The sequence below is a fragment of the Leptonychotes weddellii genome, chromosome 11, assembly GCF_054177405.1.
Source record: "Leptonychotes weddellii isolate Sample4059 chromosome 11, ASM5417740v2, whole genome shotgun sequence".
Lineage (NCBI taxonomy): Eukaryota > Metazoa > Chordata > Mammalia > Carnivora > Phocidae > Leptonychotes > Leptonychotes weddellii.
The window spans coordinates 4,154,544-4,181,742 of record NC_138379.1 but is presented as its reverse complement, the minus strand read 5'-3'; the positions used below and the strand labels follow the sequence as shown (position 1 = coordinate 4,181,742).

At 56.1% G+C, this 27,199-nt stretch overlaps 1 protein-coding gene across 1 annotated transcript in view; it reads left to right on the top strand.

Moving 5' to 3' along the window:
- Window positions 1-11,078: 11,078 nt before the first annotated feature.
- The window catches only part of LRP5 (LDL receptor related protein 5), a 96,795-nt gene continuing 80,674 nt past the window's right edge, over window positions 11,079-27,199 (top strand). Inside the window, 1 exon segment of the mRNA XM_081797651.1 lies at window positions 11,079-11,215. Coding sequence (XP_081653777.1) covers window positions 11,152-11,215 — 64 coding nt within the window. The 5' untranslated portion in view covers window positions 11,079-11,151.

Sequence of the window (27,199 nt, the reverse complement as noted above, 5' to 3'; positions counted from 1 at the left end):
CAAGGTGTTATGAGGTTCCAGCCTGGATGCCCAGGACCCCTCCTCCGGGCACATTCAGGAAGCCCAGCCCCGTCCTTGCTGCTGAATCCCCACTCGGGGGAACTCTGAACCCTGCTGGTGACATTTTATGTGCACTACCTGGTTATCCTTTCTTTCCTTCTTCCTTCCTTCCTTCCTTCCTTCCTTCCTTCCTTCCTTCCTTCCTTCCTTTCTTTCTTTTTCTTTCTTTCTTTCTTCCTTCCATCCTTCCTTCCTTCCTTCCTTTTTTGCTTTGGATTGTTTCTACCAAACCCCTTTAGTAACTAACGTGAGCCTTAGGTGTTCCGGCAAGAATTTTCCAGGTCTGGCTACCTGGTTATCTTCATCCCCAACACAGCCAAGCCAGCAGCTACTATTATCCCCCTTAGCACCGACTAGAAAACTGAGGACCCCGGGGGCCGGGGGGTTCAACAACTTGCCCAAGTGGCCATTCCAACAGCGTCCGCTGATCAGGGAGCCTACGTTCTTTCCTCTTATCTTGACAGCACCTGGTGTGCGGCGGTTTCTCTGGGGAGGTCGTCTTTGCAAGAGCGGTTTCTTTCCCCAGCGGCGGGAAGAGCCAGGCCGGGCAGGATGCTGCTGCCCCCTCCTGGCCGCACGGCTCCCTGCAGGCCCGAGAACCCGGAGCGCTCGGAGCGCAGAGATGCCTCAGTCAACCCTCATTGGCCTCAGCGGCTTCTCCCCAGAAAGGACGCAGAGCCCCGCGCAGACGGGAAATAACGGAGTCTGCAGTTCCATCCCTTGCTCACTGAGGAACCTCAGTCAAGTCACCTACCTTGCCCCTGGCCTCAGTTTCCCCCGCTGTAAAATGGGCATAAATGAGACCTTCCTTGAAGGGCTGTTAGGAGGCAAGGGGCTCAGTGGGGCTCCCGCAGAGCTCACCCTGCAGCCTCCGGCACAGGGAGAGCATCCAGAAGGCCTGCGGTCCGCGTCCTCCTTGCAGGGAAAAAACAGTGTGGTACAAGTCTGCAGCACTTTGTTGACTGTGAGGCGGGGGCCGCGCATCAAAGGCGCCGGGTGCCCTTGTCCACTGCCCGCTGTGATCTTTGGTCAGAGAATTACAGAAAAGCAGGAAGGACGTGCGATCCCGGCCTGGGAGGGGACACTGGCAAGAGGCACGTCCCCCGTGGCCAGGCACCCCCAAGCCTCAGGCTCTCAGCCTCCCCTGCTGCACCTGATAAGGGCTGAGGGCCAAGGCCCGGAGAGGTGCAAGCAAGCCCAGGGTCTCACTCGCCAGCTTTGTGAGGGGTCCGTGTCCTTGCTGCCCTGACGCTCCAGCAAGTGTATCTTTCGGCTTGATGCCAGGCCCGGCTATCCTGCTGACCCTCTGAGGCCACTCCCACCAGAGCCTGGGCACGGGGGAGGGAGAAGCCTTCATGGGACTAGTAGGGACACAAGACCCCCTGGGCGTGCCCTCAGCCACAAACTGCCCTGAGACCCGCACCCTCCCCCACCGGGTCCAGGCAAAGCCTCCTGTCCTGGGTGCCTTCCATGACTTTCCTTCCCATCCTGGGTCCCAGGGTGTCCACATCCCAGGACTCCACTGGGAGGGAGTGTGTCCTGCAGGAAGGAAGGGGTTGAGACCCATCCCCTGGCTAGGCTCCCGGAGTGCCCTGAGGGGACAAGGCACAGTATTGCAGCAGTGCAGAGCCCTCACTAGGGGGATCCCCTGTCTGGATCCTTGCCCCTACATCCTGCCTACCTCCAGATCCCCTTCCCCTCCACACCCCAAAAACCAGCTGCGCCTGGCCCCAGACCTGAGTGTCACCATTCCATGCACACACCCTGTCTCCTACCAGGGGCACTGGCCTCTCCATGGCTGCCCGTCCCAGCTGACCCTCGGTGAGGGCATAGTTCACCAGGTTCACCCTCACTGGTGGCTGGCGGGGGCCTCCTGCACATGGAGTTTCTGTAGCACCTACTCACTCCTCACCGCCCTCTGTCCCCATCTGAGCCCCCTCGGCCTCACCCAGTGACCATCATGCCCGCAAAAGGGCAGCAGCTAGACCCAGAGAGCCAGGCGCTGGGAAGACTGTGACCAGCCTGGAGGATCTGGGCCTGGCCGGCAGGGAGGGGATGCATGCCAGCAGGAGAGGATGCTCCAGACCTGGGACCTGGCAGAAACAGGAGCCAAGGGGCACTGGGGAGCCATAGAGGGTTTATGTGTAGGGAGGGCCACGGTCAGATGGGCATTTCAGGGCCATTGGGCTGGTTATGCTGGCGGCCAGACTGCAGTGGAGAGAGCCTGGGGGCCCGAAGCTAGCCGTGGAGATGGAGAAAAGTGGCACAGCGGAGGGCCAGGCCAGCAGCACGGGATTGTGCGTGCAGGAGGGGCCGGGACTGGGAGAGGGGTGTCGCAGAAGGGGGGTGGGAGGTGACTCAAGGAAGCACCGGAGGGAGGCCTGGGGTGGAGGAAGCTGCAGAATCAAGAAGCAAGATACAGCAGGAACGGACTTTGGGGTTGGCAATGGGAAGATCACGGCAGGGGCAGGATTGAATGAGCAGGAGGTGACGACAGTGGGCAGCGCGTGTAGGCGGTGGGCTGGAGAGGCTTGGCAGCTGAGGGGACAGAGAGGAAAGAATGAAGGGCAATGGTGAGTTTTGGTTGTGCTTTTTTAAGAAGGCAGACCCTCGCTCCAGGTTGCAAGCTGAGCAGGTGGAGCTGGAGGAGGTGGGGTGTCGGGAGCGGTCCTGGCGGGAGGCGAGTTCCTGGGGAAGGAGAGGTGATTGGTGCAAGGAAGGGGATTAGCCTGGCAGGAGGAGCACCACGGCAGAGCCAGGAGGCCTGGGTTCAAATTTTAGCCTGGCCATTTTCCAGCTGTGTGACTTCGGGCAGGTGCCCTGCCCGTTCTGAGCGGTGGTGTCTCTCTTGAGGGATGGAGATATTGTGGGACTTTTCACCCCAGTTTTGCCTGATATTGAAGACCTCAAACAAAACAGGAAGCGCCATCCTGCCTGGGGCTCCAAGCTCTAGGGGACCCCCCACACCCTCTCCAGCCTGCCCATCCCCCATCGTGGGCATGCTCCCTGCCCCTACCCCACCTTTGACCCCGAATCCCTGCTGCAAGGCACAGAGTCCAGGCTGTCTGTGCAGCTCCCCCAGACCTACCCTCCCATCTGCTGCTGTCACCTGGGGCAGAGGTCTGGTGAGCTCACCTGACTCTTGTTACCAGGCTCCAACACAGAACTCCAACCAATCCAAAAAATTCTATGCGGCACTGCCTTCCTGATGTTAGGAGGGTGGGTTTGTCCAGCGGGAGGACAGAACACTCAGTGTTCCATAGTCTGTGGGCTCATTTATAACTTTTTTTTTCATTGACTACCTGTAATTTTATTACCTAGATTCTAAATTTGCTAAGGTTTTGCCACATTGCCAAAAATATAAATATTGAGGACAGTTGTGGACAATATGGTGTTTCTCCACTGAATAGTTTGGAAGAGATCTCCTAAGAAAATTCTCCTACAAACACATAGTCTGTCACATCTAAAAAAAAAATGCTCATGGAGGGCCTGGGTGGCTCAGTCGGTCAAGCATCCCACTCTTGGTTTCGGCTCAGGTCCTGATCCCTGCCCTAGGCTCCCTGCTCAGCAGGGAGGCTGCTTCTCCCTCTCCCTCTCCCTCTGCCCCTTCCCCTGCTCGTGAACCCTCTCTCTCTCTCAAATAAGTAAATAAAATTTTTTTAAAATGCTCATAATTTTTAATATCAAAATTATTTTTTAAGCAGGATATGATCAGCCAGGATATTTCTTTTTTTTTTTTTTTTTTTTTTTTAATTATTTATTTATTTGAGAGAGAAACAGCATGAGAGGGGATAGGGTCAGAGGGAGAAGCAGGCTCCCCGCTGAGCCGGGAGCCCGATATGGGACTCGATCCCAGGACTCCGGGATCATGACCCGAGCCGAAGGCAGTCGCTTAACCAACTGAGCCACCCAGGCGCCCCAGGATATTTCTTTTGTCTCTTTTTATTCAGGAAAATCCCTCTACTTAAAAAACAAACCTGACATCCATGTGTTCAGGAGGGATTTTTAACTTTTCGGTGCAGGCACAGTGCAGGGCCTGCTTTGTATTTTTGTCCTGGGTCCCCCGTGTGCTTGGGGTCAGGGCCTTGCAGAGGGGAGCTTGGTTCCAGCAGCCCTAGGGCAACCCACTCGTTCCCATATGCCTGGGACCTTCCCAGTTTAAGCTCTGAAAGTCCCGAGTTCTGGGAACCCGTCGGTGCCGGGCAAACCAGCTTGGCTGGGCACCTAATTAGCCCACTGCCCAGTCAGGGCATAGAAGAGGAGAAGGCAGTCAGAAGAGAGAGAGGTTCTGAGGTGGGTCCCTTTCATCTCGAGACCTGACAAAAGGGGCTCCAAGGAACCAGGGGGACATAAGTCCCCGGAGCTGGGTCTGTGTCTGGTGCTTGCTCCATGCCTGATAAATTAAAGGCCAAGGCCATTGCTATAGCTGCATGGCCAGCCACAGAACTGGGCAAAGTCATGCGTCCAGGGGTCAGATGGCATCCGAGAAATAGCCAAGGTGCCCACAAAGAGCCCGAGAGGGAAAGAATAGACATTTGGAATCCCCAAACCTACAGGCCCCCAGTCAGGCCACAGGGACGCCTGTCTGGCCCCCCACCCCAGCCCTTTCCTGCCCCCATGTCCCTCCCTCCCCCTGCTCCAGCCTGGAGGAGGAGAGCAGAGGCCAGCTGGCCCTCTCCCCCTGTGGCTCCCCTGCCCCCAGCCCCGTCTAGCTGGAGGAAGGGAGAAGAAGTGATTTTTTTTTTTTTTAAGATTTTATTTATTTATTTGACAGAGAGAGACCCAGCGAGAGAGGGAACATAAGCAGGGGGAGAGGGAGAGGGAGAAGCAGGCTTCCTGCGGAGCAGGGAGCCCGACGCGGGGCTTGATCCCAGGACCCCGGGATCATGACCTGAGCCGAAGGCAGATGCTTAACGACTGAGCCACCCAGGCGCCCCAGAAGTAGTGAAAAAACTTTAGTTTTGATCGTTAAGCCGGAACTGGAATTGCAGCTGCTAACCAATGCTGTTTTGGGGAGCCGAAGTGACCCAAGGACCTCACTGCCCCTGAGAGTGACCAGGGAGTTGTGGCAGCTGCCTCAGTTTCCCCCCAGGTGCGTGGGCCCAGGTGCTTTCTGCCCTCACTGGTGGAGTCCTCCGTGTTCAACTACGTGCCCGTCGCGTTCCTGGCCCCAGGAAAAAGCCAGGTGCGTGTGAACCACTGTGCGTTTCAAAATAGCTCCTCAAGGTCACGGATGACCAGCCATCTGCTGGGTCCAGTGGACAAGTCTCCATCCCCAGGCTTCTCGTCTCAGCAGCTGCCACACTTGGCCCTGGCCCTCCACTCACTTTCTCCCCGGCTTCTGGGAGCCCCTCTGTCCTGGTCCCCTCACCTCTGAGCTTGGAGGCCCCAACGTGCCGCCTTGGACCTCTTTCTGCCAGGATGCTTCTCCGGGATCGTGGCCTTAACATTGAAGATTCCCACCTTCCTGTGCCCAGCCCAGCCCAGCCCTCCTCCCTGAACCCCAGACTCTCTCATTCTACTCCTCCGCTGGGAAGTAAATAATTGAGCTAGACAAGTTCAAGGCAGGATGCCATTCCCTGAGCCTGGGGTCTCTTGCCTTTCATTCAGCAACACTTACAATCTCAGGCCGGCCTTCCAGGTGCTCAAGCCAAATGCTTTGACAGCATCCTTGATTCTTGCTCTCCATGTCCTCTCTCCCCTCAGAGAGACCCAGAATCCGACCACTTCTCACTCTCTCCACTGCCGCCATCCAAGTCCCCACTATCTTGAACTTGGACCCCTGCAGTGGCCCCTCCACTGGCCTGCTTGGTTCCTCTCCTGCCCCTGCTGCCTATTTCCCGCATAGTAGCTGACAGATTCCATGACATGGAAATCAGATCCTATGCTCCCTCTGCTGCTGACCCTCTGGGGAGCCCCCTCTCACTCAGAGAGGTGAGGGCCTCCAAGAGCCCGCAGAGCTGGCCCACTCCTCTCTGACCTTGGCTCTCCCTGCTCGGCTTCTCTGGCCCCTCACAGTGCCTCTGGGCCTTTGCACTGGCCTTCCCCGCTGGCTGCAAGGCTCCCTCCCTCCCTTCTTCCAGTCAACAGATGTTGCCGACAGATGCTGCCTTCTGTACCCCTTGACCCTCTTACCCTGCTTTATTTTTTCCAGAACAGGCATTACCATATGACTCCCTAGAGCACAGGTGGGAAATGTGTGTAAGGGAGCAGATAGCAAATATTTTACGCTTTGCAGGCATATCATCTCTGTTGCAACTCCTCGACCTTGCCCTTATGGTATGAAGACAGCTGGGGGATGGTACCCTGGACAAACCATTACCTCTCTGACCTCAGTTTTCTTCCCTGTAAAGTGGGTTTGAGAAAATTAGGGTCTGTAGTAATCGCCTGTGGCTGTTGTAACAAACCATAGACTGGAGGTCGTAAAACAGCAGAAGTGTATTCTCTTGCAGCCTGGAGGCCAGAAGTCCCAGATGCAGGTGTAGGCAGGGCTGCGCTCCCTTCCAAGACGCTGGGGGAGGATCCTTCCTGCCTCTTCCGCCTTCTGGGGGCTCCGGGCTTGGTCCTGGGCTCGTGGCTGCGTCTCTCCCACCTTTGCCTCTGTGGTCACATGGGTTTCTCCTGCTCTTTCTTCTCCTCTTCTGTCTCAAATTGCCCTCTGTCTTTCTGGTATAAAGACAACTGTCACTGGACTTAGGGTCCACCCGGATAATCCAGGATGCTCTCTTCATTTTATGATCCTAAACTTAATGATACCTGCAAAGACATTTTGTCCAAGTAAGCTAATATTCCCAGGTTGGGGATTGGGAATGCGGATATGTCTTTTTATTTGGGGGGGGGCACCATTTAACCCCCTACAGGTGTCTTTAAAGTGCCTTAAAAGGAAAACGAAACCAGAACATCAGCTTCTTAATCTGTAGCGAAAAGAAAATGAGGTGGGCCAGACGCTTGTGTGGCTTGGTCAAGAACATGGTCCCCAAGGACACAGCCCACACGGCTGCTGAGCCATCAGGAGGGCTGGAGTTCAGGGCTGTAGAAGGTCAGGGCTGGTGACAACTATTAGAGGGAGCGGGGGAGGTGGGGAGGTGACACTGAGTGGGCCCCAGCACGTCCATCCTCCTGCCCTGTCTGGGGCCCACGTTAATCATGATTTACATTCAGGCAGGGCTTTAAAGTCTAAAGAGCATTTTTCTGAGTCTCCTCTCATTCGAGGTTCACGTCAGCACTGACAGATAAGAAGTCCATCAGATAGCACCAATCCCATTTTATGAATGAGGACACTGAGGCTCAGAGAGGTAAAGTCCAGCTGATTCCGTAGCCACCGTGCCCGCTACCATCTAAGCCTTCCGCTGCCCACCCCCACGCAGCAGTGGCCGCCTTCCCTCGCCTGCCCCTGGCGCAGGTTGCTGGGAGGCGGCCGTGCAAGGGAGAGGCCGGTGGGGCCCAGTGACATTCCCACTGCGCACCTCTACCGAGGAGCCCTTGGGAGGATGCTTGGGGCTCGGAGAGCCCAGGAACACTGGGAACCCAGTGCACACCTCTGAGCACAGTGGCCGGAGGACTCTCGTGCCCAGAATAACTCTCTCCAGAGTCAGCATATTCCAGGTTGGGAGGGAAACCAAGAAGTCACTTTCCCCCAAGTGTCACGGGGCTGAGATGTCATCCTCCGATGGGCCCTAAATGGACCCCAATTGAGCCCCTGTCCCCGGAAACGATTAGATCCGACAGGTGCCGAGCCCTGTTACCTCATTGGGATGGAACTTGCAACTGAGGGGTGAGTTGAGAGTGAACGCTTCCAAATGGGAGGCCTAAGAAAAGGTCGGTGGTGTGATGAGCCGTGACAGGCAGTCTTGTGGGGAAGTGGGAGCTTAGCACCCTCTCCGGTTGCTTCTTACATGAGGGAGGAGTCTAAAAATTACTTCCCTCGTGATGCCGGAATCCTGCAGAATCAAATAGGGACCGTTCTCATGTGTTCTCTGCAAACGACTTTTCTAAAGTTCTGATAGGAGTCGGGCAACCTAGGATCTTGTTCTGATGCCTCAAGACCTGGGGCTCAGTCCTTTCTTTCTTGGGGGGGGGTCTCTGGAGGCTCCTGAAACTTTGGCATCTCAAGAGGCAGCATAGGAAAGTACGGGGTATGCCCAGAGCCGCAGCTGGCCCGCCATCCCGTGCCCTGCATGGTGTCTTCTGGGTTGACTGAGTTCTCCCGCTCTGAGAGTCAAGCTTTCCATCTCTCTCCTGGAGAACAAAGAATCTCAATGTCTCTCTTTGTGTCCTTTTATTCTGGTTCATTCCCCTTTTAATCATTTGTATAACTGGCTATAGGGTCTTCAGCCTCTCTCTATTCCTTCTCAGCTCTAGAACCTTGATTCCAACTTTGGACCAGCTGCTGTTGCAGGTGTCCCCTTAGAGGAGCCCCTGCGGCTCTTCCCCAGCGCCTTTAGCGAGTCCCGTTAACTTTCCCTAAAGCATACTGAATCCAGTTCCTTCTCGCCATTTGTGAGCCTCCTGCCCCCCGCATCAGTCCAAACCACCATCTCTCCCAGCTGCCATGAAACCCATATGCTGACCAGTCTCCCGCATCCCCTCTTCTGTCCTGTCCTGTCCCTACTCAGCAGCCAGAGTGCTCTTTTTATGAACATAAGTCAGAGCTTTTCACTTCATTCCGTCATTCAACAAACATTTATTGAGCACCCACTGTATCCTGGTCTAGACACAGGGGATACACACGGAACAAAACAAACTGAAAATCTCTGTTCTCTGGAGCTGCCATTCTAGTGGAGGGCAGAAAAGTAAGTAAACAGTATGTCAGATGTTGGTCAGAGCCAAGGAGAAAAGTAAAACAAAGAAATGGAGCAGAAAGTACCTGCCGGGGTGGGTGGTGGAAGGGGTGTGGTTTACTATTTTCAAAGGGGGTCAGGGAAGGCCTGGCTGAGGAGCTGAAGATGTGCGGGAATAAATCAGGTGGATAACTGGGGTAAAAGAGTACCAGCAGAGAGAAGAGCTAGTGCAAAGGCCCTGAGGCAGGCGTGTGCCTGGTGTGTTTGAGGACCAGCAAGGAGACCTCTGTGGCTGGAGCAGGGTGAGGAAGAGGAAGGACAGTGCATTAGGAATCGGAGAGATAAAGGGACAGATGTGGCCGGATCAGGCCCTTAGGTGCCATAAGGCCTTTGGCTTCTCTTCTGAGTTGGGAGTCAGCAGATTCTTGAGCAGATGAGAGAATGTGATCTGTCTTGTTTCAACAGGCTCACTCTGGATGCTGGGAGAGGAGGCTGATGAGGGTCACGGCAGGAAGTGGGAGACTCGTCAGGGTGTGGGAGGTGTTGGTAGTGGAGGGGCTACAAGAATTGCATCTGGCCCCAGGAGAGGCAGCCGGACGGGCTACTGGAGCTGTGCATGGGGCCTGCCTGAGGAAGAGCCAGGGTTTTTGCTACTTAAACCCCTGTAATGGCCTCCCGTTGCTCTTGTGATAAATTCTTGACACCTTTTCCAGGTCCGGTATGCACTGGCCCTGGCTAGCTTCTCCTAATTCAGCACTGCCCCCTTCCACCCGACCTGCAGCTTCTGCAGCCTTGGCCTTTGGGCTTCCTGCCACGAGTCTAGCATCCAGGCGGGCCCCTGCCCAGGGCCTTCACCCTTGATGCTGTCTCCACCTGAACTGCTCTTCCTGCAGCGCCCCTGTTTCTGAGTTGTGGCTCGAATATCCCCACTCCCTAAGTCACAACGTCCCAAGACTTTGCAGCCCAATACCATCCATTTTTCATGGCAGCCCTTGTAGTCTGTTAATGGTGTTTTTGGGTTTGTGTTTTAAATTTTTCTGTCTCTTGTTTTGTTTTATTTTATCATTTTATTTTATTTGTCTCCGTCTCTAGAACATAAGCCCCAGGACGACAGAGACGTCTGCCTGACCACTAGCTTTGTAAAGCTGTCCCAAACACATGAAGAATGTGCATATTCTCCAGCATGTGGATGCTCCTGTGAGTTACAGCTAGCTCTCGCAGCCGCTGCGAGGTAGGCGCTGCTATACCTATTTTATAAGGGAGGAAAGACTACCCGAGACGTTATATTTACACCTGCCCAAGGGCACACCTGGTTCTAGGAAGCAGCAGAGCCAGAGTTTGAACTTGGGCCCACCAGTTCCAGAGGCAGTGCTTTGCCCCCTCCCGGGCCTTCTCGTGCCCTGAGGTTTCAGAGCTGAGCTGCCTGCTCAGTTGGGCAGAGCCGGGAGGATGGGGGGAGCTCGGGTGCATGCTGGCTCTATGAACAAAAGGTGAGGTCTGCCATCCTGGAGCAGCTCTCTGCCTCAGACCGCCTAGAAGCATATTTGGAAGAACAGCGTGTCTACTGCTCAGTGCTCGTGTACTGTAATACAGAGGGCATATATTTAGTTTAAAAAAATAACCTCAAGCTCACCCCCACTCTCAGCCCCTGCAGCCCCGCCTCTGTCCATCATCCGCTTCTGTCCCTGCCCGGACCGACTCGCCGTCGCCCTTCTCTGCCCTCCCGGGCGCCCTCACGGGGGAGAACAGGTGTCTTGGGGCCGCCCCGAGCGACCGGACCCTGCCAGGGTGGCTGCGGTCTCGGAAAAGCGCACAGACCTGGCTCCGGGCTCCCGGCTTCCGACGCCGTAATTGCCCCGCGGTGTGCTCTTCCCGCGCCCCGCCCCCTGTGCCTCAGTTTCCCCGTCGGTAACGGCCGGGTCCTTGCGGCTCTACAGGTGACACACCCGCTTCCGGGACTCGATCGGCCCCGGAGGGCCCCCCCCCCCCGCGGACTGTCAAGCCCGCGCCGACCCCGCGCCCTCCCGGGGAGCCCCCGGGGAGGCGGGGGCGCTGGGAGGGCCGCGGGCCGGCTCCGGGGGGCGCCCGCGGGAGGGCGCGGCGGCGCGGGGGGCGGAGACGCGGCGCGGCTTCCGCTCCCGCGCCTCCTCCCTCCTCCCCCGCCGTCCTGGTCCGCGGCGCCCGAGGGGGGAGGCGGCAGGCGCCGGGAGCCGCGCGAAGAGCCGCTGCCGCCGCCGCCGCCGCCGCCGCCGCCGCCGCCGCGCCATGGAGCCCGAGTGAGCGCGCGCGGGCCCGCCCGGCCCCGGACAACATGGAGGCGGCGCCGCCGCGGCTGCTGCTGCTGGCGCTCTGCTGCAGCCTGGCCCCCGCCGCGGGTAGGTGGGCGCGGGCCGCGGGGACAATGGCCCGGCGGCCAAGTGCGCGGCGCGCGGAAGCGACTTTGCAAGTTGGGGGCGAGTTGGGGCGCGCGCCGCGGGTGCCCGCCGCCCCCCGCCGCCCGGGGGCCGCGCGCGGGCCCTTTGTCTCGCCCTCCCGGGCCCCTCCCGGGCAGGCCGGGCCCCGTCCCGCGTCCCGGGCCGGCGAGGAGGGCGCGCGGGCGGCGCCGACCCCGCCAGGTGCGGCGCGGGCGGGTCCTCACCTGCCCGCGGCCCGGGGCGCGCTCCGAAGTGCGGCCGCGTGTAGCCGGCCGGGCGAGGCCGCGCCGGGACCGTGTGGACCCCGGGCGGCGGGCCGGCGCAGAGCGGGGACTTTCGGCCCAGAGACAGGCCTCGCCGCCCTGCGTCGGGGACTCTTCGGCGAGCCGGTTTCCGATGGCCGCGCGGCAAGCGCCGAGAACTGATTTAAGTTGCAGAGAAAGTTCTCAGATCGGGCGCCGGGGGGCCTGGCCTGTTGCGCTGCCCTCTTTCCTCTGCGAGGCTGTCGGTTTCCAAGCGGACCGACACCTGCCAGGTGCCCGGACGACCCGTCTGGCCGCCGGGCCCCCACCCCCACCCCCCCCGCAGTGGCCCCGGGCCGGTGTCCACGCCAGGGGTGGCCTCGGGGGGCCGCCGCGCGGGGTGACGTGGTCGCAGAGCACGGCGTGGTCGGGAGGCGCGCTGGTGTTCTCACTCGTGCACAGCCTTTGGGAGATCGAGGGCCGGGGACCTTTCTCTGCAACTTTTGGTGTGTCCCAAGGGGTGGAGTTGAGGTCGGGAGGACTCAGGAAACCTAAGCGCGTTGTGAAACGCTACACATGTTCTTTTAATTTGGAGATTGCCATGTGGTTTTGAAGCAGATCTCTTGCTACCTAAATCATTCTCTTCGGATGTGAGTGTTTTGTTTTTCTGGAGTGTGGCTGGCCAAACTGGACAGGGCCACAGAGCCCTGGGCTCCGCGGGAGGCTGTTCTGCTGCTGGTAGCAGATTTTTGGGGGCTGGTGGTGGTGGTGGTGGGTAGCTCAGGTCCCTTTGTCTGGGCCTCTTTAAGGCGAACAGCTGTCTCCCTGAATATTTCCAGTGTGGGACATTGCAGGGAGGTGTCCTGGCCAGGCGCTGTGGTCTCGTTCCCGTGCTGCGGCCCCTTCCTTGAGGTTTGGGGGGCATAGAGCAGATAGTTTCCCCAGGTCCCTTTGCCTCCCAGGCCAAGCCTCCAAGTGTTGGCGGGTTCACCCCAACTTTATCTCCCTCGGGAGCGTGTTTACATTTCTCAGCTATGTCTGATACCAGCAAAACAAGGTGGCAACAAAACGATGACAGTATCTGGGTGGTTCAGGCCAAGGCTGCTGCTTTTCTTTCCGGAAATGCCTGGATCACGGAGGCAAAAGGTTTTTTTTTGTTTTTTGGGGGGAAGATGTTTGTTTTAAAGGTGGAGTTTCTCAGCGGGCTATGTTGCTTTTCACTTGGTTGCTGTTTCGGATTTCCTGTACCTTTCGGGGTGACGTTGCCGGAGTCGAATGCCTGTCGTTTTGCGGTTCAAGCCCCTAAGGAGAAGGAATCACATCTGTGGAGTTCAGTCGTGGAGGAGGCAAAAATAGAGTTGATTATTTTAACATTAGGAGGCATGTCAGCGGCACTGGCTAATGTGGCAACCCAGTCCTAAAATGGAAGGAGGAGGAGGACCCCTTCTGCACAACTGCTTTGACTCTTCCTGATACGTTCTGCGCCTGATTTCTGTGTTAGATTTATGCGTTGGTCCGGAGTGGAGCCAGTAAGTTCGTAGCTAATTATTTTTCCTGATTGCTTCCTGTTGCAATTTGAAGCTGTGAGCCCACGGAAATGCCTTTGTTTTAGCGGTCCCGGTGCTGGGAATGGCCTTCCCCAGCTCCACAGGCCCAGGCCTCTCCCCTCTGGTCCCACAGCACTTGCTACAGGACCACCTGTCCAGGACCCTCCCTTCAGCCCTCTACCCCGCCCCCCACCAAGGGTGGTCCCTGCAGATGCCTGCTGCCTGGCCCACTGGAAGGGCCCAGCAGGTGGGTGGCGGAGTTAAAAACTAAATGCTGTGTGGAGTCCACTGAGAGAGGTCTCCCCCCTCCCCACCCCCAGTTTTCAAAGCAGGGCCCACGTGCTTTTAACCCTCCCTGTTCAAATCCAAGAATTTACCCCGTCAACCCGTATGATCCCACATTTGCTGTGGCGATCCTGTCGCATTTGGAACCCATTTAATTTCAGCTGCACTGTATCACCACTCAGGCATTTAGCAGAATTTGCACACTGCTTGGGGGGCGGGGTGCAGTCAGGTGAGGAGGACTCAGCATGGCTGCTTGCCCTGCAGCTTGGGCTGAGAATGGGGGCTCTGGGGTCAGACCCGTCTGGGTTTCCATGCTCAGCAGCTGTTCGACTTTGGGTGACTTACTTAGCTTTTTTGCATCCAGTGTCTTCCCCCGATCCCCCCCCCACCCCGGGCAGTTCGGGGACATGAAATGTTGTGTGTGAAACCCTTTGCACCATCCCCGGCCCGGGTGTGGGACCAGGGGTAACCGAAATACAGTGCCTCTTGTGTAATAGGGTCCTTGATCTTTCTGGCCTAGAGGTCCAAACGCTCTGGATTTTTCTTCTGCGTGCGACCTTGGCTATCTAGTCCACTGTCCTGACTCATTTATTCCTACAACACTGGTGGGGGCTCTTGAGGTGATTAGCAGAGGGACAGCCCGAGTACCAGGGGCTAACGTCAGCCTTGGTGCTTGCTGCATGGAGGAGCTTGAGCATTCAAGCCCACCTCGTGTGCCTCAGTTTTCTCTTCTGTAAAACGGGATAATACTACTTCCTATCACTCAGTGAGTTAACACCTGCCTGGCACTCCGTCAGGTCTTACCATTGCTGCTGTTACTCTTTGGCCCCTGGTGCCTTGTGAAGTGCGGGGACAGAATGGCGGATGAGGCTGTTAGGCCGTTCTGTGTTGATGGGAAGATAGGCAGACGGAAGCCGTTTGGGCAGCTGTGGGAGAGGTGGGCCCCGGGGTCTCTCCCTCACAGTCCCAGAGTCCTGTCCTTGACCACCAGGTGGTCTCCTCCACTGAAAGAGGCCAGATCACCATGCAGAATCTAGATGTGCTCCAGAAGGCAATGGAAGCTTCTGGAAGAATTTAGTCAGGAGTAGGAAATAAGATAGGAAATGCCGGCTGGAGTTGTCAGGCCTGTCCTAGGTGAAAGGTGTTGAATTGATTTTTTTTTTTTTTAGTCGAGGTGAAAATCACGTAATATAAAATGAACCTTTTGAAAGGATACAGTTCGTTGGCATCTAGTACATTCACTCTGCTGTGCTCTCACCACCTCAGTCTAGTTACAGACATTTCTGTCTCCCCAATATAAAACCCCACACCCATTAAACAAGAGCTTCCCATTCCCCTGCCACCAGCCCACTTGCGGTCTCAGTGGGGTTGCCTGTTCTGGATGTTTCTATACGCGGAGTCATATGATACGTAGGCCGTTTGTGTCTGGCGGCTTCTGTCACTGAGCCTCAGTGTTTTCTAGGTTCGTCCGCGCTGTAGCGTGTGTCCCTGCCCCTTTCCTTTTCGATGCTGAACAGTATCCATCGTATGGTCCGAGTGCATTTGGCTTATCCACTCACCCGTCCATGGACCGACCTTGGTTGGGGCCCTCTCTGCAGGCCTGAGCTGCGGGCCGTGCCGTCTGAGTGGGGTTTGGAACAGTGGACGCTGTTTGAAGCTGGGCCGGGCGTGAGCAGATTTGTCCTTAGATCCGCGTCTCGGTTCAGGGACGTGAGAGCTGGTGGCCGAGGCTGGGGACAAGCGGAGGGCCGGTGCTGGCCTCCGGGAGGAGGGTGCTGGGAGGTGGGCTGCGTGTCGTGTTCAGTACTGCCGAAGCCCTGGGAGACACTGGACATTTGTGGCTTGTGCGGTTTCTCGGACAGTCACTTAACACGTGCTCAGCACGGGGAGGCTCTGATGGGAGTGAGGGGCTGCGCCCCGGGCTTGCAGGCACCCTTGTTCGGAAAGCAGCGCTATGTCTGCCGCGAGGCAGGCCCCCTGGGGGGCTGTCCTGGGGACAGCGTGGGTCCCAGGGCTGACCTGTTGAGGCAGCTGCAGGTCTGGTCAAGAGCCGACCCCAGGGTCCTGCCTGCTACTCCGTCCTGGTCTCTGCTTTCTCTGGTGAGTGGTTTGCTAGCTCGTGGCCTCAGGTTCCTCGTCTGCAAAAGTGGGATGTGGCGTCTGGCTTGTGGGGTTCAGTGAGCCAGTGTCCGTGAGGAGGGACCAGGAGGCTCTTCCCTCAAGACAGGCCTCAGTGGGAAGGACACCAAGAGGTCCTGCCCTAGATGTCCAGGTTGCCTTTTCAGTGTGCTGGAGGGCACGATCAGAGGCAAGGTTGAGAACACCTTCCCCAGCGGAGGGCCAGGATGCTGAGACCTGTCGGGAGTCTGGGTTTGGCGCTGGCTTGTCCCTGAGAGGTACCTGGTAGCCCTGAACCTGTCTAGAGCTCCAGCCAGGAGCAGACCTGGCTACTGACGCTTCCCTGGTAAGGAAGGCTGTCCCGCTCCCCAAAGCCCCGCGGCGCCCTTGTGCATGTCCGTTCTGCCACTCCCGAGCCCTGAGCAGCCCTGACTCCTGTACGCCTCCCAGGCCCGCCTTTGCCCACCTGGCTGGGGACAGTTAACCCACGGGCCCTGCCCACAGCTCACTTGCCGGGGGAGTGCTCCTCTCAGAGTGGCAGCATGGCCCCGGAACCTCGGGTCCAGATGGAGTCCATGCCCAGAGGCACACGGCCACTGTATCCTTCTTGCTCGGGGTCTCTCTTGCCATGGACTCCCCTGGGAGGTTACCATGCTGATGTCCCGTGTGAGCCCTTTTGCAGGGGCGGGGCCTACGGTACTTTCTGTGTATTTTATTTGCATTATTGGTTGGTATTTAACTTAGTGCTTCAGTTTGCCTCGTTGCAGTTTTCTAGTGCTTAAAGGGAAGCAAAGATTCGCTCGGGGAGGAGAGTAGTTTTTAGCCTTTTTGGGGTCTCAGGAACCATTTTCTTTTACAAATATGTATAAATATTTAAATGCAAGATGTACATGAATACATATGCACTGCTTAAATATTTACCATGGTTCTTGTTTCCGTGAGGATGAGCATCTTTGTTTATTGTCTGTTTTATTTCTCTCTTCAGAGATGACCAGACCTCTAACACAGATTATAACAAATGTATTACATTGTTTTGAACCCCCCCGCTCAGATTTTTTACATAAACCCAATCACTCTCTACCCCTGATTCTGTAGCCTTTTTTCCTTGCTGTCTTAAACATTTTGTGTCTTTACTTTTCAGATCTTCATTCTTTTTAAAAGCTAAGCAGTATTTCACAGTATGGATCTACCATCCTTCATGGCTTTTATCCATTGGAGGAGCATGCACGTTTTTCCAGGCTTTCTTGTTATTATGAGGCATGCTGCAGTGACCGCCTTGTTCACGCATATCTCCTTGCCCAAGAGAATAGCCACTTGTAAGTTTGTAAAGATACTGACAAATTCCGCCAAAGAGGCCGCGCTGGTTTATACTCTACCAAGCATCTGTGAAAGTTGTGCTTTCCCGTGCCCTCAACAGTGCTAGCAATGACCAGATTCCACTTTTCTTAAATCGGTTTGTTTAAAAATTATAACACCTTTTGATTTGCACATCCCTCGTGACTGGCTTCTTGGCCATTTGTATGTATTTTTCTGTAAATTGCCTACTCCTGTCCTGAGCCCATTTTTTTGTCGAGTTGTTTATCTTTTCTTTATTGATTTGTAGGAGCTGTTTATTTGGCACAGACCATAACTCTTTGTTAAATTTGTTCCACATTTTTCTTCTAATCTGTAGTTAGTCTTTCACCCTTATTTCTGGTGGTTTATTATCACAAAGGCAGTAAAAAGTTTCATGTAATCAAAACTATGTCTATTCCCTTACGGTTTCTGGGTTTTGTGCTTTATTTCTCTCCCTTGAGATTGTAAACACCTCTTCCTTTATCTTCTTCCAGGGCTGTTACTGTTTTGTGTTCTATATTCAGACATTATTTTATCTGATTTTGGGGAGGTATGCAGTATGAGGTAGGGATCTGAACTGTCCCTGATGTGCCCCCCCACCCCTCCACCGTAAGTGGATAGGGAATTTTCCCAACACCATGACAGAACAGCCCATTCTATCCGCATTCATCTAAAATACCACTCACTGTTTCGTGTGCGGTGTTCACAGATGGCGTGGCCGCATATCCTGGCACCTTCTGCTCTGCTCCGTGGACCTGTGGCTGTCTGTCTGTACCAGTATGCTGTTTTAACCTCTGTAGCATCATAGCGTATTTAGAAACTGAGTGTACCACTTCCCCTTCATTGTTGTCTTCAAAAAATTGTGTCCACTGTTCTTGTACCTTTATTGTTATTTTTTTTTTTTAAGATTTTATTTATTTGACAGAGACAGAGACAGTGAGAGAGGGAACACAAGAAGGGGGAGTGGGAGAGGGAGAAGCAGGCTTTCTGCTGAGCAGGGAGCCCAATGTGGGACTCGATCCCAGGACCCTGGGACCATGACCTGAGCCGAAGGCAGACACTTAACGACTGAGCCACCCAGGCGCCCCATTGTACCTTTATTCTTTTGTGATAAACTTCAGAGTCAGCCTATCAGGTTCCATCCTTTGATCTCTTGATCCAGAGACAGTAAATGGCCACATTCAGCAGGTGTCAGAGGGCTGGACTTTAGAAGTGGTCTCCGACAGGCAAGCTGGCCTCTGGCTGTGGAAGTGAATTCATCTTCCACCACGAAGGAGCTGGTCTTCGTATTTTTGCTTCTTCTTGCATATGGAGTGCTTTAGAGGTGACATTTGTGCTGGATTGCCCACCGCGCTCCTGTTCTCGGGCTCACACCAGTGTCTGCTCGGGAGCCGAGCTCTAATGCAACTAATTCCAGTGTTAGCCTGAAGGCAGATATAATTACTGCGTAAATTACTGCTCCCCTCCCCTAGTTCATTCCAGAACAAAATGTGAGTAACTTTAATTTCTTACCTGGCTTGCACCCCTTTATTAGCCCAATGGGGAGGCGGTACCTGCCTAGCAGAAGTCTTAGGGAATTGCTCAGTCGGGCATTAAAAGCCGCCCGAGCGCGTGGCCCTGGCCAGAACATGTCAGCCAGGTGCCTGGGTGCCTTCCAGACTGTCCACTCGCGATAGCTACCACCCTGGAGTTGGCCCTGAGAGGAGCAGGCCTTCTCCTCTGTGGGAGCCGAAGTGATGCCCGCACTGCAAGATGTGTTTCAGAGTCAGATGCGTTCTCTGGTTGCTTTTTTGGGGGAAGGCCATTTCTTTCTCCAGAACATTCTCAGTTCCAAAAACAGACCGATGGCAATGTGCACCGTCTTCGCACACCCCGCCCCGCCCCAGGATTCCTCCCACTGAGGCTGGAGCGCGGGGCCGACCCCAACGCCCGTTCTTCCTCTGCTCTGCTCTGCAGGCCGGGTCTCCATTCCCTCCTGCACATTGGAAAGCCCAGGTGCTCCTCCTTTCCTTCCCCCGCCCCCCACTTCTCCGGCACTGAGGCCTCACCTGTCGGCCCCCACAGTACTCACCCTTGGAGTGGGAGACTACACCAGCTTCCAGCAGGTCTCCCGGAATCGCTCCCTGCCCGTTTACCTGTCACTCTGGCCACATTAAGTTTTCCAAAACTAGTTTAATCATGTCCTTCCCCTTCTCAGAAAATGACACCATTTTCCCAGCGTCTGAAGTTGGAACTTTTTGGCCTGGTGTTCCGTGCGGCCCCGGGCTGGCTTTAGCCCTCTCCTGTGCTCCCTGTTATGAGTGCTTATCCACACAGATCTGTCTCCGCGTAGTCCTCCCAGCCAGAGAGGGCCTTGGGGACAGAGGCTGCCTTCATGCTTTTGCTTCCACCTGCTGTCTGGCATGCCGTAGATGCTCCGTAGCTGTCTTGAGAATTCCCAAGGCCTCCTCTGTCCAGGGAGCAAATCTTACCCATCCTTACCCACTCTGGCCCCTAGATCTACAGCGTGGTAAGCTCCCACCCCCATCCTGGTATCCAACGCTGCGTTCCCCGGATTATAGAACACCTGTCCTACATAACAGAAGGCTTGTGGGGCCAAGTGTGGGACCCACTCCGCCAATAGAAACCCACATTCCTGAGGTATGGACTCTGAGAGGGCCTGCTACAGATAAAGCTGTTTTACTTCAAGAAACCCAGTGCATCCTGGACACACTTCACCATGGAGTCCCGGGTCCATGAAATACCGACCTGCTGTGGGGGGTGGTTCGTGCTGGCTGTCACCGTGTCACCTGTGTTTGCACAGAGTTCTCCTTTCCCACGGGCCAGCGCTGTATTGGCTTACGAGGGCCACAAGGTTGGATCCCCAGCCCTGCCCGGGAGCAGCCCCGGCACGGGGAACTTGTGTGGGCACCGCCCACCTGAGAGGAGTGTGGGCCCTGTCATCTCGGTGCCTGCTGTGGCCCCAGCTTTGCCTCTCCCCGCAGAGCAGGTGAGCACCTGGCCTTGCGTGTGTTGAACAGGACAGCCCTGAAGCATGTCCCCCTTTGCCGCCCCCCCCCCCGACCTGCTGGGCTGGGTACAGAGTGCCACGTCCCCGGGGAGGACGCGGTGTGGGCCATCTGCAGCCCGGGGAGGTCTCTGCCCATGTTGCCCCCGGTGACCTCAGCAGAGGGAGTGGAATGGCCCACTGAGGCTCTCCTCGTTTTCATGTCATCCCCACCTTCTTCCTGGAGGGGTTTGAGCCGCCAGCCGTGGAGCGTGTGGGCGATGGCTCAAAATGAAGGAGCAGAACAAAGAGCAGTTTTCATCCATTGGGCTACCGTTTCTTTTTTTTCTTTTTTTTAAAGATTTTATTTATTTATTTGACAGAGACACAGCGAGAGAGGGAACGGGAGAGGGGGAAGCAGGCTTCCCGCGGAGCAGGGAGCCCGATGTGGGGCTCGATCCCAGGGCCCTGGGACCATGACCTGAGCCGAAGGCAGATGCTTAACGACTGAGCCACCCAGGTGCCCTGGGCTACCGTTTCTAGTCTCTAAAACATTTTCCCTTTGTTTGGAAAGATGTACCCTTTCAAGGAAAGGGCCTTTATTAAGTATTAACCTTTTCTGCGTATCGATTCGGCCTGCAGGTGGCCCGGGGCAGCTGGCTCGAGCTCTGTAAGGCCCACCAGCAGCACAGGGGCCCGAAGCAGGCTGGGGTTCCCTTTGCCCTCACAGGGGGGTCTTCATTCAGCGCCTCCATGGCCCCTTGGGCCATGGACCTGGGCTGGGAGTAACTGATTTGGAGGGTGAAGTAGAATCATTCCAGGATCCAGGCAGGTGTGGCCACGAGGGGGGCGCTGGGCCCCGGCAGCCCCCTTGCTCAGCTCCATCTGGGAGGATCCAGAAAGACCTGTTCAGAAACCCTCCTCCTGCCCCACCACCCTAAAGCATTCCTCCAGCCAGACTCCTGCAGCCCTGTGTGGCCCAGGTCTTGAGACCTCTCTCCAGAGCAAGGCCTTCCCGGGGCCCCACCCCCGTCAGGATGGAATGTGACCGGAGGTGGGACTCCATCACGCAGGCCCAGGGATCCCGTTGGGGTACCGCCTGAACGTGGGCCTGCGAGACGGGGTTCCCAGGGTCTCCAGGCGCGTCGTCACTGATCTCTCACCATGGTAAGGGTGTACGGTCTCTCCTGGAGGGCTGGGATCTGGGCACGGGGGAGGTGCGGGGTTTTCCTGAACTTCAGTAGCTGTGTCAGCAGAAGCAGGAGGGGATGCAGAGTTAGGAACGCACTCCCATCCACGGTCAGTGAGGTCCTCACTGTCAAAAGTGACAGGGGACATGTTTGGTTAGTGTCCCCCTTCCGCTCCTTGTGGGTGTGAAGAAGACAGGTGGGCCCCGTTTCTTCTTGCCCACCTGTAGTACCAAAGGTCAGCTGGGTCCCCGGTGATTTCTCGGGAAGTTCACCCCACTGTAGCCCACTAGGCATGGTATGTGTTTGCATCCCGCAGCTGCCCCCACTCCGGTGCTGGCCCCCCCAGCAGAGTCACTGTCTTGGGTACCCCCGGACTGAGGACATGCTGCACCCCAGCCTCCTTCCCTGCCGACTCCCCCAGGTTCACTGTGAACGGCTGAGGGGGCTGCTAGAGGAATCCGAGCCCGGAGCCCAGGGGCCTCCTCCACCTGTTCTGGCCCTGCCCACGTTCCTGGCTCCGCTCTCAGCTCTGCGGCCTTGGGCAAGTGAGTTAACTCCTCTGGGCCTCAGTTTCCTCACGTGTCGGGGTAATCGTTGCCCGAGGAGGCAACGAGGCTGCAGAGTGCTTAGCACGGGGCTGGCTCCCGGTGAGTGCTCAATAATTATTAGCTATTAGGGTTATTATTACAATCATTAATTGTTATTCTCTGGGGAGAGGGCCCTCAGGGGATTCTGGAGTCAGGTTCAACTCCAGCTCAGTGGTGACTTGGCTGAAACCATCTTAGCTCAGAGTCGTCAGAAGCTGGAGTGCTGAGTTGCGTTAATGGCCCTATTGAGCCTGATCTCTCTGTACTGAATTTGCTTCCTTGCCGAGATGAAGCCTGGCAGAGCAGGGGCACATGTCCATGGGGGGCAGGGATGCTTCCTGGGCCTTTGCTCTGTCAGAGGTGTGGCCAGGGGTGCTTTGGGCTTCGTTCCTTCATCTGGAGGCCTCCCCCGATCGATGTGTAGGGTGTTACCAACACACCCCTTACCTCTCCCTCCTCAGAGGAAATTGTTAGGGAGCCCGCTTTCTTCTCTCCCTCTTGCCCATCTTCTGACAGCCCCCCGGGCTGGGGCAGGGCGTCCTCTGTGGCGGATCGGCCGCCTGGCTGGCCAGCAGTCGTCTCTGGTCCTCTTGTGTCTGTTGGCCCTCCTGCCCCATCAGTTTCCCGCTGAAGGCAGAGGAGGGAGCCCGGGCACCGAGTCTTCCCCCTCAGGTGAGCTCCCTGCTCCATCCAGCTTTCCTGCCCTGGGATGTGGACGGTCAGGGCCTTTGTCCCAGGTGGCCGACGGGGCCCTGTGCCCAGAGAGGCTGCTTTCCAGCCCGTGTGCCAGACCGGCTCTCCCATTGCCACCTCCGTCTCTTCCACAGCCCGCAGGAGGGGCGCAGACCCTGCAGCCCTGAGCTCCCTGAGCTCCCGGCCCTTCCCCTGCACCTGCCCTCTGGCCACGAGCCCAGGTGGGACCTGCCCATCCCTTCCTCAGTCTAGGCTGGCTTTCCTGACTTCCTGTTGCCTCTAGCCCGAGAGTAATTTGAGCCTCTGGCAGGTGCTCCTGTGTGCCTGGCCCAGAACTAGGCCCCTGGGACAGGATGAACACGGGCAGGCAGCGGCTCTGTCCTCATGGCCAGCCCAGGCCAGGCCGGGAATAGAAGGCTCTGACCCTCGGTCAGCGGTGACTGCACTTTAGGTGAGGCCGGGAAGGGAGGGCAGCCCTCCACCCCGTGCCACCTGGACCTCGGCTTCGTCTGGTCTCGCCCCCTGGGGAGAACATGGCGGCCTCTCTGCCTGCCTGGCGGGCCATTCTTCTCCTGCTTCGACCTTCACACCAGCCCTGGAGGCAGGGAGGCTGGCCACATCTCCGTGGTCACCGAAGAGCCTCAGAGTGCTGACCTAGGTTTGGAGAGTGAGCCAGTTGAGTGGCAGGCACTCCCTCCCCCGACCCCGGCACTCACTGCTCAGTGTGCGACAGGAATGTTAGGCCCTGTCACGAGGGAGACGTGTAGCTCCACGCTTAGAGCCCAGTGGTCCCTATGCGGGGGCCCTCGTGGAGTGTGGATTCACACTCCTGGGTTGCTGTGTGGTTCTAATGCTTGGCATGTCCATACCCCCTTCCTACACATGGGAACGTTGAATCTGAGGAGAACCTGGACGCTGTACAGGGTTGTGCTGGGATGATGGTTGGGGGTGGGGCGGCTGGGGTAGGAGCCGCAGAGATGAGCAGGAGGGGCTGCTGACCCACCTGCCTGACCTGGCTCCCCCTCCAAAGCAGCAGTCTTCTGGGATCTGCTGTCTCGCCTGAGTAGGAGCGGTGTGGAGCACCAGGCTGCAGGTGCCCCTCTCTGTTCCGTTTCTTCTCCCTGGGGATGGAAGGATTGTCCTGGAACACAGGACCCGGATATGTGGTCAGGTGGCGGGAGGCCACCGTCCCTAGGGGGCAGAGGCTGAGGGACGGGGCTTCCTCCTTGGCGTGTGGTAGGTTCACCGCAGTGTCTTGGGGGCTGAATGCTGCTCCTTTGTCTCTCTGACCCTTCTGCAGAGAGATCTTGGAGTCATTCAATTGCCCCATTAGGCAGAATGAATGAATTTCAAGTACTTTGGTAAGAACCTGCACTCTTTGCTCTCCTGTGTTGCTGAGTAGTGGACGGTGACTTTGGGCAGGTTACCCAGCCCCCTCGTGCCTCAGTTCCCTGGTCCGCATACCCGCATACCAAAAGAGCTCCCCTAGGGCTTCTCCAAACCCTAATTCCAAACCCTAAAGAAGCCTGAACCCTAATTTTGGGCTTCTCCACATTCTCATGAACCTCCAGACCCGATGCTTAATTAGCTTGTTCCCGGGATAATCAGAGCTGGTCTTCAGTGCTGAGCGTTATAGGCAGCCCCCAGACCTGCATAAGATATTCAGGACCGAGAAGATCCAGCTCTTGAAGGCGTGTTAGCGTTCAGAGAGGCTTCAGTGGGGACCAAGAGGCAAGAGGTTAAAGCAGACCACGGTGAGGGTGGTTTCTGTCTGTCCGCTTCTCTCTGCCTGGAACAGAAGTGTCGCGAGCCTGAGGTCTTTTGTTTGGCTCCTGGCCGCAGCCTCGAGGCCTCAGCACCCAGCAGCTGCTTTTTTCAGGAACAGTAGATCATTTGAAAGCAGAGCCTCCCAGTTTTGCCCCATAAAAAGGAGATTTTGCAGAGTGATGGTAAATTTGGCACGCCTTTATTATTATTATTTTTTTTTTTGCACCACTTAAAGAAAATAAAAGCTGGTACAAAGGTATGTTTGTTTCTGAAATGCGTTTCCTTTCCCAGATGTTCTTTTCTGCCAATTCCAAAATGCATTCTGAGCTCAGTTCTCATTTCCTCTCTGCCGAGCAGAACAATGAGATCTCTGTGACCACACGGGGGAAAGCGCCGTCTTCCTCGCCAGTGGACCTTGGGGGGAGGGCTGCAGTGGTCCCACCTTCTCCCACTTCAGTGGAAACGACCCGTTGGTGCCAGCCCGGTTAGAGACCCCCGCTGACTGTTGCGGGTTTGGCAGCCCGCGTGCCCGTGGTGGGAACTTGCAGGGTGGGGGCTTAGAGGCACGGGGTGGTCTGCACCTTTGTTCCTGAATCTTGAGTTTGCTGTGTGGCCTTGCACTAAATTCTTGTATGTGCATTGCATTTGTGCACCCTGGGGCGCGGGACTATCTGTGCTCCCTGGAGCTGATCTGGCCCCTTCTTTCTTGCATCCAACACTGGTCCCTGGCCAAAGGGCAGGTATCCAGGACACAGTGCAGATGCCAAGTTGGCCGGAGAGCCAGATAGAACTGGGTGGGCATCACCAGAGTCAGCAGGGCCTCAGGCCTTCCTCAGCTGGCTGGCCTGACCCTTTTTCACTTGAGACGGGTGGTGCATGTGCTCCTTGGGAGCTGTGAACCACACACCTGCCCGTGCTCACACATAATACACACATGCGTGCTCCCACGTGCAGTACCCTTAGAACCTTCTCGGTTGATTTCCAAGGACTGTAAAGAGGCCCATAAAAGCTTGCACTTAGGATGGTTTTGATACTGGTCTCCATTAAGAATGTTTTCTACGGGGTGTGCATTTTTAGTTGGGGTGTGCATTTCATGAAATCCTTACTTTTTGGTCAATGCATCCTGCCTTAGAACACCCACGATACAACTATCTAGACTTAATAAAAATAGCTGGTAGTTACTGCACGTTTATAGTGTATCAGGCAGGTTCTAAGGGATGTTCAGCGACTCATTTCATCCTTGCAGCTGCTCTGGGGACCGGGTGCCCGTTATATAGATGAGCAGACTAAGGTTAGGAGAGCCTGCAAAACTTGCTTGGGGTCACGCAGGGACTAAAATTGACAGGCTGAGGCCCCACTGCCTATCCCTTAATTGCTTTTTGAATTATAAAAGTGTTTTCTTTCATCTATAAAGGAAATAGGCTGCAGAGCCCCAGTGCATTTAAATAAGTGGCTTTCATTATTGGGGGGGGAGGACACCGAGGCCAGAGGGCTCTCCTGGGTGGCCCCAACTTCTGTACGAACCTGAGCTGCCACCTGGTGCCTATTTGCATGGGGCCTCCAGGACACCGGGTGGAAGCTACTGCCTTCCTCCCCCTTGCTGGAATGGGCCAGCAGCGTCAGCCCCCCAGGGCCCCTGAGTTAGTCTCTGCCATGGCCTTGGGCCACTTCCGGGAGCGGGGAGCTGTTGAACCGAAATGGTATGTAATCAGAATGCTATATTTTGTCGAAAATAAGAATGTTAGTAACGGGCTGGTTTCTGGCAAGTCAAACTGGGACTCTGAAATACATATTTTTCCCTGCTCTGCCCTAAACCTTCTAATTAGTGAAAAACGCACATTTGCAAACATCAATCAAATGTCGTATTTCCTATAAACTTGTCCTAGGTATCACTGAGTTGGTAACATTCCATGGGGGCTAAATTAGGGCTTGCAGAGTGCGTGTGTGCATGTGTGTGCGAGAGAGCACAAGGGAGTGGGAGGGACACACTGGGGTGCCTGTTGGTGAGCCCTGGCGCCCGTTTCCTTCCCTAGCAGGCGCTTGGGCCTCTGCTTCCGGCCCCCTCACCTGTCAGCACCTGCTGGGTCACTGCAGCGAAATGGATATATTCACCCAATTCAAACATAGTTGGTAGCGGAAATGGCTTTCAGGGAGAAGCACTTTCCCTCACAGGGAAATCTCTGTGGTGTTTGTAACCAGACCCTGACATCCACCACCAATGGGCTCCGTTAATGGACTCTGTTTTGGACAGGGCGATTTGTTTCTGGTAACCGGCCCTGGTGTGGGCTGTGTCCTCCCTCGCTGGCATTGGGACCGGCTCTGGGCTCCCCCGCCATGCGCTTCTCTGGCCGGGTCCACGGACGTGACCTTGGGGTCGCAGTCAGTTGGGGTCATTTCCGGTTCTGTGCTGTGTTGGCGGGTAGGATGCTTTCTTGCCCGTGTGGACCAGTGTCCTAGAGCTTGTCGGGTCATTTGTATCTGGGGTGATTTGTTGCATATCATTTCCCAGTAACCAGATGGAGAAAGCCTCTTTGTTAGGACTGACATCCTCCTGGTCGGAAGACCATGTGGCCCCAGAGAGCCCCCAGCCTTGGACACCAGTCTTCCTGTCCACGAAAAGGGGAGGAGGTGGCTGGGGGGTGGGAAGTGAGTTTGCCGAGCTGGAGATGGCTGGCATTCCAGGATCTGCCTCTGCCCAGTGACAGGCAGTGGGGCCTCAGCCTGTCAATTTTAGTCCCTGCGTGACCCCAAACAAGTTTTGCAGGCTCTCCTAACCTTAGTCTGCTCATCTATATAACGGGCACCCAGTCCCCAGAGCAGCTGCAAGGATGAAATGAGTCGCTGAACATCCCTTAGAACCTGCCTGATACACTGTAAGGGCTTCCTCTAAGCTGAACATCCCTTAGAACCTGCCTGATACACTATAAGGGCTTCCTCTAAGCTTCTTTGTGCTCTAAGGTGTCTGAAACTTTATTTTCTTTGTATCTTTTGCAACTTTGTATCTTTTGCTTTTGTGTTTCCCGTTTCACTTCACCTTCAGGCCAGTATTTTTTTTTTTTAAAGATTTTATTTATTTATTTGACAGAGACAGCAAGAGAGAGAACACAAGCAGGGGGAGTGGGAGAGGGAGAAGCAGGCTTCCCGCGGAGCAGGGAGCCCGATGTAGGGCTTGATCCCAGGACCCTGGGATCATGA